Raw genomic sequence first — 13,232 nt, 5'->3', positions numbered from 1 at the left:
CAACAAAAACATCAGCAACAACAGCATCAACTTCACTTACAACAACAAAAGCAACATCAACCTCAAACAATGTTGCTCATAACCGATGCCAACAGTTTAAATAGACAACAGCAACAAAGTATAGCTCAACAATTATTGCAGCATAAAATACGTAATAATAATTTTTCAGCGGCCGCTTGTGCTGCAGCTTCTTCCACGACCTCGACCACAGTACGACCTTCAATATCATTTATAAGTAAAATAACATTACCAGCAAATGCTCGCATATTAACCACCACAACCACATCCTCTTCTGCAGCCAATAACAACCACAATAACAACAATCAATTACAAAAAAATTCCACTACAGGTGGAGGTAGCACCATTACCATTATACCAGCTGGTGGTGGCAACAGCACCAATTCAATCACTAACAATCATACTAATATTTCAACAAATAATTGTAATCATAATAATAATAATAACAAATTAGCTACTAACACTATTGTAGTTACTGGTGGTGCGGGTGGTGGTGTTAACAACACTATCACTACTACCGGTAACTTGGGTAAAGGTTGTAAACAAATCGCTTCTATGACGCCTCTAAAGGCTTCATCAGACTCTTGCAATAACGGCGGTGTTGGCGTTAGTATAAATAATTTTATGACACAAAATGCTTCAATTCTTGGTAGTACCATTGTGACTACAAATTCTTCTACTCTTAATTCAAAAAATTTAGGTTCTACATCGGCTACAATGGTATCGTCAGCATCATCAACGTCCTCTTCTGTACCATCGTCACCGGCTTCGGGTGTACAGCAACAACAGCCAAAACAAATATTGTTTGCTGTTAACAATGTGATGCCTCATCATCAGGTATAAATAAATTTGTAAACTTTTAAATGAATCTCTGAATAATGACACGTCTACTCTAACATATAGTATGCCATTCTACCGATGCAACATCAGCAACAACAAATGCAATATATATTCAAAAAGCAAAATGGACAAGCTGAGCTGGTTTCGACCTCAAAACAGAATACATTGGTTTTGCACAATTACAATACACAGGGTAAGTTTGAAATGATTGAAAGATTTGAAAAACATTTTTCTATTCTATGTACTTTGACTTATAGAACAACAAGTGCCAATTTCTCCATCACAACGTTCGTCATTGCCTACAACGCCCAAATCAGCAACAGAGCTTGGTTTCAAACGTACTACAGAAATGGGCAGCGGTGGCGAGGAAACTCAAAAACAACTACAAGAAAACAATGATATACAACAGCAGTTTGTATTGGCACCAACACCGGCCCAACTTGGTCGTGCACCCTCTCAAAGACGTAAAAATTTATGTAAGTTAAAAAGAAAGGAAAAAGTCTCCTTTTCATAGATAACACATAATATTTGTTTATTATTATAGCCGTGGGTAGCATGAGTGCGATTAAGCAGGAGAATAACATTTCGCCAAATAATTATACAACAGCAACTATTTTGTCAAATACCAACTCAGGTGGCCAAATGAAAAACTTAAACTCTCCCATAATGGAGGGTTCATCACCAATAATAGGACATGTTTCAGCGGTGGCATTAACAACGGCATTACCAACACCTACCTCTTCGTCTACAACACCCAATAGTGATGAACAGTTGCCCTTAACACCGGCATCTAGTAGTGGTTGTGGTACTGGTAATAGTGGTAGCAGTGGTAGCTCTAATAATACTTCTACAAATCCCAAATCACCTAAAGCGGCAAATATGGGACCGAAGAAAAAACAACAACAAGATGAAAAATCCAGGTATTATATTATGTTATACTTTAAATCACAGCTTGTCTCTTCATATAGAAGATGTCTGTCTGTACATATACACGCATACAAATATTTTGGTTTTTTTTAAAAAGTGCTCTTGCTTTTAGTGTTTTGGCTGACTTTGAAAAGAAATATGAAGCTTTGCCACAATTCAAACCTAAAGATTGTCAATCACCCAGCGCTATAGTAGTGCCATCTTCACCACGTGTTTATGGTACAAATTATCGAAAAAAGAATGCCACAGCACCACCGCCAATACAAAGAATACGTAAGCTTAACTATTTTCAACTTAAACTTAAATTAATGATTTATATTTGAATATTTCTTGTTATTATTTGCAGAAAGTGAAGATGAATGCAATGATGACACTGCTTCTATACCGACACCAACACAACGTTTCTTTGGACCAGATTTTAATATAGACACACTAAGAGGTAAGAGTTTTTTAAAACAAATTATAGCGGAACTATAGGTATTTGATTTATATGTTTTTTTTTTAAGAATTGGAATCATCTGATCAAACTGGACGTTCTCCGCGAACACCGCAAACACCTCTACAAACACCCCGATCTGATGCTAGTGAAAAAGGTCATCGAAAACTATTGGAACAACGGCGTAACTTGGTTTTACAATTATTTGCTGAACATGGTCTCTTCCCATCGGCACCAGCAACAATAGCTTTTCAGGTAATTTAAAGAAGAATAACAATGAAAAGTTTAGTTTCGGATTTTGAATATTAAAAATTGAATATTAAATTTTCACAGACTAAACACATTGATGTATTTCCACGACGTCAGGATTTACAGTTAAAAATACGTGAAGTACGACAAAAACAAATGAATCAATCGGGCTATACACCCCAATCGGCTGGCCCCATGACACCCTCTGAAAATAATAATCAAGCTTTAAATATAAACTCTTGTAACAACAATAATAACAGCAACAATGGAAATTCAACTGCTGCAGGTAAATTTTTATTTTGTTATAATTTTATAAACAACCAAAAGATTTTTATATTTTATTTTCTAATAAAAAGGCATAACAACACATCAACAACATGTTGTAGAGCAACAACAACAACAACATCAGTCACAACAAAGCTAACTTTAAGATTAACTTAAGTAGATTAAATAATGGTCTCCGTTAAAATTAAAAAAAAAAAAACTAAAATTGTATTAAAAAAAAACGGTTATAAATTTTCACAATTTTGACAAAATATCGCACAGATACACAACTCTAGATACGATACAAATGAAAAAGAAAATGATTTAAGAAAAACATGCATTAAATGCATGCAAAAAATTCACAAGATTACGAATCTTTTACATAACACATAAAAACAAAAGAAAAACATTATAAATAATTATAATTAACAACAATAATAATGTTTAATATAGTCTACAAAAAAAAAAGAAACAACAAATATTACAACACGAAAAACCAACAAACAAAATAATATTAGATTTTAATTATGAAAATATGAGTGTTTAAAGCTTGTACGATGTTTGTTTTCTTTATATTATTTTATGTAACGCAAAACTTTTTTTTGAATTAAAAATAAGAAGAAAATATATACAAAATTGTAAAATTACTATAAGAAGTTTTTGTTTAAAATAAAACAACATCTTATAAGCTTAAATACGTACATATGCATAAACATAAATATTGAAAAAGTAACAAAAACAAAATTACAAAAAAATATATATTTATATTACAAATATACACATAGCTCCCCATCCTATAACCTTCTGTTCCCCTAAAGCCCTACTAACTATTGTTCAAGTTCTGTAAATTTAAGCATAAAGAACATACAACCACAACACATTTATATATAAAAAACAAAATTGTATTAAGAGTCATTTTAGTGGGTAAATTGAAAATGAAAGCAAAAAATTGATTGTATTTATGTAAACTACTATTTAAATTTTATATAATTATTTTGCAAACATAAAAAAGGAAATTTTCTTTTTGGGCCTATTTTTTTCTACCTAAAGAACCTAAAATTTTTATAAACATTTTGCCATACTTAACAAACTGTTTAAATAAGATTTTAGGTTTAAACTTTTTGAGTTGAATTTTTAATTTAATAAAAATAACAATTGTCCATCAATCAAGGTTTAATTACATAAACGACAATTGTTGTTTTTAATTATGTTTATTTTGCTAAGTTTGTTAATTTTTTTATTTCCCTCATTCCTTTTCACCCGCCCACTTATTTCTTTAACTTTCTTTTTATTTATCTTTCTAACTATGTATCTATTAAATTAAAAAAAAAAAATTAGCCTTATATGAAGTTATAAACATATTTTTAATTGTTTTATGAATTTTATTGAATTTTTCTATAAATTAGTTATTAGGTTTTAATAATTTTTTTTTATTAGTTTGTAAGATGATTTTAATTTGTTTTTATTTTATCAAGAGTTTTTAACAATTTGATTATAAAATTTTGTCCCCTTGGGAAACTACGTTTCTAAAACGTTTTTAACTTTTTTTTTAACTATTTTACCACAACAAATGTTTTAAAATGTTCAAAGTTTTTAATCTGTTTTTATTTTATTTTTTAAAAAATAATAAAATTGGCTTTTAAATAGTGTTTTTAAATACATTCTTTCTATTTAAATTTAAAAACGCATTTTTACTAGTTAAAAATGTTTATAATGAATGTAAAATTTAAGCAAAAAAACAAACAAACAAACAAAAAAATCCTAAACAAACTGTTGCAGTTTTAGTGGAATAAATTATAAATTCTTAACTTTTTTTTTTTAAACAAAATGTGTTAAAATGCTTTAAATCAAGAAAAATTGATGTAATTTTCTTTTTCAATGTCTTCCACTTGTGCTGCAATATTTAAAATATAATTTTTAATTGTATTAATTGTTTGCTTTTAAAATTAAGTTTATTTTTTATGCGCGAAAAATTATTAAGATTTTTTTTCCATTACATTATAGAAATATTAATTTCAGTTGTAGTTTAACAATTTAGAAAACCATAGATCAATATTATTATATAAAAAAAATTTAAAAAAAATATATATATGAAAAAAAGCAAAGTGTGGTTAAAACAAATTGTTATAATTTTTGTTAAAACAATACAAGATTTCTTTCATTAAGTTTTGCACGTTCTTTGAAGACTTTTTAAATATACATATAAACTATTATTACAGCTTTTTAAATATAAAATGTGTTTTTATTTATTTTAATTTATTTTCTTTTATTATTATTAGTTTAAAATTGTCGGTGACTTTATGTTTGCTAAAAGGATTTTAGATGTTATCTTACTGCCTTGGATTTATATGAGGCTGAGTTCGATTTATAGGTGAGCCCCAGCCTATTTTAAATTATTTAAATTTAAAAATAAAAACATGCTTAGTTAAACTAGGTTTAACTTGCTGTTAAACTAGGCTTAACATGCTGTTAGATTAAACTCGAAACAATTTTAGGCGGACTTTACTCGATGATTGTGTTTTTTAGTTAAGATCAATAAATTTTGTTAGTATTGTCAACTTTTTAGTCAAAAACATAAACAAAGAACAGCTGTTTTTTTTATATACATAACGTTTGTAAAATAAAAAATTTTAGAAAAATGTTAAATAAACTTTTAAAACCATAGTTATATTGATAAAACAAATTTACTTCAAATTATTAGATTTTCTTTTACCGATTCTTCTCATTTATAACTTAGGTTTAATTGGCAAATTACACTCAGTTAAACTAAGATTATAAGTAACTTTACTGATTACTGAAAAACACGAAACATATTAATTAACCAAAGAATGAAGATTATCTTTATCAGAAAACCCCGCCCTAAGTTAAACTAAGATAATAATAATAAGTAACGTTACTGAAAAACACAAAACATGGATTAAGTTAGGTTTAAACAATGAATGAATGGAAAATCCCCGCTCTTATATCGTTTCGTCATTTTTCTCAAGCTTTGATTGTTGATACAGCAGCTGTTGTCGAGTTAACAATCATCCGTTAAATGGGAACTTAGGGCGGGGTTTTCAGATAATTATAATCTACATTCTTTGTTTAAACTTAGTTTAATATATGTTTTGCGTTTTTCAGTTGTTGCTTTTTTTTGTTGGGGTTGACAGCCTTTGGCCGAATAATTCGGGTCATTCCGGTACGTAGAACCGGCTGTCGGGGAATGCGTTTTTCAGTAAAAAATAACGTTACTGATGATCTTAGTTTAACTGAATGTTATTGGCAAATTAAACTTAAGTTATAAGTGAGAAAACACAATAAAAACTATAAAACAATGATTTCGGAAGAACAAAAACATACTATTTTAAGTAAATTGCAATTTTATGATTTATTTTGTTTTATTTATTATTGTTTTAAATCTTTATTTAACTTTTTTTTCAAAAATTTTTCATTTCACAAAAGTATTATTTGCAAAAAACAGCTGTTCATTGCTTATGTTTTTGAGTGAATAGTTGGCAATACTAACAAAGTTAACTGAACTTAAATCCAAAACTGATAAATACAATCATCGGTTAAAGTCCGCCTATGTTTGTTCCGAGTTTAATCTAACAGCAAGATAAGCCTAGATTAACTGAATAGTAAGAAACCCGCCATTGATCGTATGAAAATAGCATTGTTTAAAAAAAATTTAAATAAGCCTTCTTCTAATGTTGACTGTAGCTATAAAAATTTATTCCGATTGAAAGTAAAAATAGTTCCGAATGGTCCTCCTTTGTCTAAGCCTTTAGATTATGAGGATTCTTAAAAATATTCACCGTATTTTGAATTTCAATTAAGTAACGCGGAGAAAATTTCGATTAGAAATAAAATGCAAAAAAGAAATGGTCAATTTTATTGATTAGTTGAAATTCCTAATAATTGAGTTCGTTGACAGTGGTCTATTTCAAGCTTAAATATTTTGAAAATAATTTTGGACAAAAACAAAATTTTGTAAAATAAAAACAAAATTTTGAAATTGATCTTTAAATAGTTTTTATTTTGAAATTCCAAGTAATGTGTTTAATTTTTATTTCTTTAAACTAAATTTCTACTTTTGGCTCTTTAAGAAAATTATGTAAATCACCAAAAATTTATTAAGACATAATAAAAATACATCATCATTATCAAGTATTATGTGCCAAGCATTAAATATAGGAAAAATAGTCATTAAAAATAAAACAATATTTAAAAAAATAATAAATAATATACATACATACCTACAAATATATTCTACTATAGACACAAACAGACATAAATTTAATAATTATTAAAACACACATTAAAACAACAAACGCCGACCTTAATAAAAAAAATTAAGTTAGAACAAAAAAACATTTTTTGGCATAATAGAAATTTTTACAAATAAAAAACAAAAAACATTTTTGGCATTAACAAAAAAATTTACAAACAAAATGAAGTGTTTCGGACTCAAAAACAAAATTCTAAAATTCAGGTACTAAATTACAAACATGATAAAAAAAGAAATATTTTAAACTGAAAAGGCAAAGTTAAAAACATAATAAATAAACAAATAAATTAAAAAACAAATTAAACTTTCAATTAATACTGTAAATTAGCTACAAAATATTATTAAAACAAACAAAAAATATATTTTACATTTACATAAATCTACAAAAAAAAAACAACAACAAGTGAACATGTTTAAAAAACAACATCATACAAAACATATTTTAAATATAATTTTAAGTGCTTTTATTAAGAAAAAAAAATAAAATACATTAAATAAAAAATATTTTTTCAAGCATCTTTGAAAATGATCTTGTAGGATAAATTAAAAACATAGAAATAACAACAACAATTATTAATAAACAAAAGATGGCAAAATGGTTTTGATAGTTAAAATTAAATAAAAGTAAACAAAAATAATATATAATAATATTAATAAAACAAAATATAAATGTATGTGCAAAGTGAATACGAAATTATATTTTTTATTGTTTAAAATATCAAACTAAAAAACTTTTTTTACACATAATGTGCTTTTCTAACATTATTTTTAATGTTAAAACTTTTAAACAGTAATCCAAAACTAGTGAACTGTTCTTAATCATTTGTTTTGGAACTAAGTCAGCGTAGAGTCAAAATCCCTCAATGATTTTTGTTTAAAATTGTTATGAGTGTTAACTTGTTTTAAGAAAGCTTAAGTATCAAAGAACTTATTCAGAAAGAACTCTAGAGAATCACAATAGAAATAAGAAAGATGTTATTAGTTCCAACACAAAACATTTAAGAATCTAAAGAGTTCCTTTTTCTACTCGTTCTAAAAGTAGATATTTTAAAATAAATTCTCAAAATTGTTTCTATATTTCGATTATGTTTTTGTATTTAGTTCTACAACGATCGAAGAGAAATATTTCAACAATAAACACAACCTGAACAAAAGAAACAGATTCATTTCGTTTCAGTGCTTTATGATTATGTGTGTTCTGCATTATGATCGTAGCAATGTTTTTAAAGATAAAAAAATTTCGATTGAAATCGTAATGCGGAATATTGAACATTCGATTAACTTCCTTTTTATAGCATTGCCATTATCAAGTTTTCACAAACTTGTTAATTCACAGTAGTTGATTTTGTTCGATACAATTGTGAATTATATACAAAAATTTTATGCATTGAAATATTTAAATCACAATAGGGGAGTTTAATTTCAAACATAAATCGACAAGTTAGTTAGATAGTTAGTTTCTAAAGAGGATGTACATATATACATGAAATCCGAAGAAATACACTTGGCCTCTATCGGGTCTGTTGTGCGCTCCTTAACCAATGCCACAGGTGGGAATTGAACCCACCTCACACGTTCTACCAGACTAGAACACTAACCACTAACCTACCAAAGACCAAAAAATATTGAAAATATTCTTTAAATTTTTAAACAAAATTTGCAATTCATATTTGAAACATATTTGATTTGTAAATTCCTAAATCTTTAACGCGAAAGAGAAGAGTGTTTTGAGATCAATATGATTTTGTTAAAACCAGAGAAAATCATTCAGGATTCGAAAGAAAAAGCTTTCAACAATTTCCAAAATCTGTGTATTTCATGATCCTTTGGTTTCCGAAATACTTTAGTATTTCAATTCTGCTGCGCCACACATTTATCTTTTAATAACAAAATAGGTTTGATCGCTTGTTTCGAACAATATCTCTAAAAATTTACAAAAACTATAAACAGTTTGTAAAATGTTCTTATCTAAAACTGTCTCCTTTCAAAGAAATTAAATTTTATTCAAAATGCAACTTAAGAAAAAGTAAAAAACAAATTTGTTTATTTTGACCTTCAATATCAAATTTTAGTATTTGCAAAAGCACATACAAACACACACCATTTATAAACGTAATAAATACATTCATTTAAGATAAAATAATTATAAAAAAATACAAAAACAGAATTGTTGCAAATAAATAATGTCATAAATTTTTGCACATAAACAAATAAATCATTTATTATGTTTTCTTTCTTAAATCACAGAATTAAACGCAAAAAATAGCCACAAAACATACACACGATGCAAGATTTTTACTCGTGTTAACGATTTAAGAGTAATAAATAAATATAAATAATGAGATTAATGCAATGAGAGAGAAAAGAGAAAAAACGTGTAGAGTATACTTTTAGGAAAGATAACATTGTAAATAAACAAATCATATAAAATTCATCATTAACAAAAACATCAACAACAACAACAATATTTATATGTAATAGTAGCGAATTTATAATAAATAAAACTTAAAACTTATAATAATCATTATACAAAAAGTATAAAAAAAGAAATATAAATTATTTAAAATAAAAATTAAACATAATTACATACATAAACCAACAACACATACATACATACCACATTAATACATATAATTTTTTTTTGTTTTATAATTTAGTTTGTATGTTAATAATAATAATAATAATAATAATAATAATAATAATAATAATATTATTATTCATAATAAAATAAAAAAGATTAACGGTAAATATTTATTTTGCCTATTGCACACATTTTTACATACTCCCTTACAAACATACATACACACAAATACACCCACTCATCATTAAATGAAAAATACATTTATATAGAAAAAAATACCGTAATTGTGTATCACTTATTTTAACAATAAAAACAAATTAAATTAATAAAAAAAGTACAAATATTTATTTATTTAAAGTAAAGTGAATAGTGTAGATTAACAACAAAAAAAAATCAAATTTTTAGATAAACGCATGAAAGTTAACAACAAAATCTTATGGTTGTTAATTTATCGTGATAGTTCACTGAGTGCGAACAGTCAAGTGTCAAAGGACTCTCAGAAAGTCAGGTTCTCCGACGAATGTGATGTCTTCCAAACAAAGATCTTAGCAATTTGGAAAACATTGGATTAAATAATTCTAAGTTCCAGAAATGAATTACCGTATACGTAATCAAATAACCGATCGATAACACTATACGATATCGAAATTAAAGTGCAAGATTTTTTTGTCTGATATCGAACACCAATAAGATAAGTTTTTATTGAAATCTGTAGTAAGCATTCTGATCTCTATCTCTTATTTCCACGACTTGGAGATCTTAATTCAGATCACATGAATTTAGATCTGATCTCTTAAGTTTATTTAAATTAAATAATTATTTATTATATCTTCTTGATTAAATTGTTTGGTGTATTCAACACTCTTTCTTCTTAAGTTTTTTTTTTTTCAACTTTCAAATATAATGGGAATTTCAGGCACTTCCTCAGATTCAAATTTTTCTTTGCTTGTATCAGGTGCCTTAATACCAACATCAGCAAAAGACATGAAATGTTCTTAAAGACCAACAGGGTGCTTCAGTGTTATTCTCACACATGCTCCAGTTATTGCCAACATGATAAGTCCTACGCAACGACAATCAAGCAACACTGATCTCAAGCGGATCTTATACTGTTATATGTATGTATATCATCTATGTTGCGGATAAGAGTCTAAATCTTGTAGAAACCTTTGCGATTAGAAGGATTTTTTGATTGGACTGCAATAGAATCATATAGTTCTGGTAGGTTCTGTTCTGCTGATAACCCAATTCGGAGGATTGATATGTCAAACGTACTCTTGTTTAGTCGTAGAATATACATAAATATAATGCTCTAAGTGAACAAATGCAAAAGGTCGTAATAAAACTAAATTGGGAGGCTTTTAAATGTGGCCTCCGGTAGGTTAGTAGTTAGTGTTCTAGTCTGGTAGACCGGAGATGGTGGGTTCGATTCCCACCTGTGGCACTGGTTAAGGAGCGCACAACAGGATTTGATGTATAAACTAAACAAACTAAATATCTGAAAAATAACACTATAGACTTTCTGCAGACAAGACAATGAATATGTACAAGTTTATCATTTAAATTTAGTATATCTATTTAATACATAATACTGATTAAAATATTTGTTCTTTTTCAAAACGTTTCCTTCATAATCCCTTCATTTCTCCAACACAATAGGAATTTCAGCAACTTCCTCAGATTCTATTTGCTCTTTTCTCAAGGTAATTAACTTTGATCTTGTATTGGGTGCCTTAATACGTATATCTGCACAAGAGAGGAAATGCTCTTGAGGACCGCAACCCATTGCACCAGTGCCATTCTCACATATGCCCCAGTTATTGCCAGCACGATAGGTCCAACGTAGAACACAATGTTCACAGCTTAAACCCGTAGGCAAGACAACTGTGGATTCAATCCAACCCAAAGTAGTGCCAATAAAGAATTTATCACTGCCATCGGCAAACTTTAGACGATACTTGCGGAAACACTCCTCCGACTCGGTATGAAATTCATCCAAATTGCACAATTCAAAATAAATATAACCCAAATGATTGGCAGTTATTTGTACACCTACATTTGCAGTATAGGTATTTTCATAGGTTTGTACTATAACACCAGAGCCACCATATTTACCACCCAGCTCATTAGCTCTGGGAGTTGGATCACTGTAATTGTCACCGCACAAACCACATTTACCATCATTTGTATGCCATTGTACCTAAGAATTATAAACATTATTCAATGTTCAACTAAATATATAACTAAGAAGGAAACATACCCCAAAACCACCACAAAAATTGGCATTGTCATCATAATTAACTGGCGCTGTGTGATCATAACGCCAACGAGATGATCTACCCGGAGGACTTAACATCATGCCATGGCCCCAGCTAACATCAAACAGTGCTAAACATTGAATGATAATAATGCCAATAACTAAATTAAAACTTTTCATTATAATGTAATTTCTTTTGTTGTATAATTATGTATGTACAAGGTTCTTCACTTTCTTATAACTGTGCAGAGAATACTAGGCCTTGGATGTTTTAAAGATTCTTTTATACTAAATTCTTTTTACAATCCTTATCAAATTAAACCACAAACATTACCACCTTAAATATGTACGTATATGTAGTATGTTCATTAACCATTCCATATTCCTCTTCACACCCAATTCATTATCAGTCAAATTAAGTAATGAGCTATAAAGAATTATATGCTGCAATAACAACAAACAACACCAACAACAATACAACAATCAAAGTTTCTTCCCTTTTTATTATTATTATTAATTTACAATTTGTTTTTCTTTCCGTTTTTTATTTTTAATATGTATATATATATATATTTTTTTAAAAATTTGCAATGTCATAAGAAATTTATGATTATTTTGGAATATCGATTTTTTTTAGTGTTGAATTAAAAATTTTAAAATTTAAATATTAATAAAATGTTTATTAAAAATTGCAATTTTTTAATGTAAATTTTAATTTTAAGTTAAATTTCGAACTTTTTATTTTTATTAGTGGCCTCCGGAAAGTTAGTGGTTATTCTAATTTGGTAGGCCGGAGATGGTGGGTTCGATGTTCGATAGGCCTATCTGTATTTATTCGGATTTAATGTATATACATTTTCCACTCAAACTAACTCATTTCTAGTAAAAATTTATGAAAAGTTAATTTTTAATGAAAATTTATTATTATTTTTTTTATAATTCAATGATTCGAAAACGATGTTTTATTAATTCAAGCTATTTGTTTAATATGTATTTTCTGAAGATATTTTAAATATTTTTAAGGAAAATATTATAATAACCCAGAAAAATTGTATTAGTTCTACAACTAGTTCTAGAACATATGATTTTAGTCTGAACTCGTTCTAGTTAGGCGTTGAGACCAATGATTTTTGTTCGAAATTGTCACCTTCAGAACTGGTTCTGAGGAAGCGTTATGGAGTTGACACTCGTTCTTTGGAACGCTTCTGGAACTAGTTCTTTAATCAATGATTTTTGTTTGAATTTGTCAACCTCGGAACTAGTTCTAGGGAAGCTGTAGAGAACGCATAAACAAATAATCCGTTTTTAGCGTTTTTGTTTCAAATTATTAAGATAAGGAGCAATTTTTAGAAACTGTTGAGGAATTTTTACTATTGCATCAATGTTATTT

General features: G+C 27.8%; 2 protein-coding genes across 2 annotated transcripts in view; one reads left to right on the top strand and one right to left on the bottom strand.

The window, feature by feature from the left end:
• Positions 1-4,962, top strand: part of LOC111680198 (putative transcription factor capicua) — a 43,068-nt gene extending 38,106 nt beyond the window's left edge. The window contains exons 13-21 of the mRNA XM_046949496.1: positions 719-855; positions 922-1,051; positions 1,116-1,334; positions 1,403-1,778; positions 1,898-2,058; positions 2,132-2,224; positions 2,292-2,476; positions 2,555-2,756; positions 2,827-4,962. Of these exons, the coding sequence (XP_046805452.1) occupies positions 719-855; positions 922-1,051; positions 1,116-1,334; positions 1,403-1,778; positions 1,898-2,058; positions 2,132-2,224; positions 2,292-2,476; positions 2,555-2,756; positions 2,827-2,894 (1,571 nt within the window). The 3' untranslated portion in view covers positions 2,895-4,962. The remainder of the gene's footprint in view (positions 1-718; positions 856-921; positions 1,052-1,115; positions 1,335-1,402; positions 1,779-1,897; positions 2,059-2,131; positions 2,225-2,291; positions 2,477-2,554; positions 2,757-2,826) is intronic.
• Positions 4,963-9,907: 4,945 nt separating this feature from the next.
• Positions 9,908-12,117, bottom strand: LOC111680206. The gene is made up of 2 exons (XM_023441839.2): positions 11,846-12,117; positions 9,908-11,785 (listed from the first exon to the last, which is right to left on the bottom strand). The coding sequence occupies exons 1-2, from the start codon at positions 12,020-12,022 to the stop codon at positions 11,225-11,227; spliced, it is 738 nt and encodes a 245-aa protein (XP_023297607.2). The 5' UTR covers positions 12,023-12,117; the 3' UTR covers positions 9,908-11,224.
• Positions 12,118-13,232: the final 1,115 nt, after the last annotated feature.

Source organism: Lucilia cuprina, chromosome 4, assembly GCF_022045245.1.
Source record: "Lucilia cuprina isolate Lc7/37 chromosome 4, ASM2204524v1, whole genome shotgun sequence".
NCBI classification, from domain to species: domain Eukaryota; kingdom Metazoa; phylum Arthropoda; class Insecta; order Diptera; family Calliphoridae; genus Lucilia; species Lucilia cuprina.
The sequence above is the reverse complement of the archived record's forward strand: the minus strand, read 5'-3'. Positions and strand labels throughout refer to the sequence as shown.

What these genes read in the sequence shown, in the direction of transcription:
- LOC111680206 (XM_023441839.2), bottom strand. Translation starts at nt 12,022, where the DNA reads ATGAAAAGTTTTAATTTAGTTATTGGCATTATTATCATTCAATGTTTA. An exon ending in ATTTTTGTGGTGGTTTTGGG is followed by an intron (nt 11,786 to 11,845) that starts GTATGTTTCCTT and finishes TATAATTCTTAG; the next exon opens with GTACAATGGCATACAAATGA.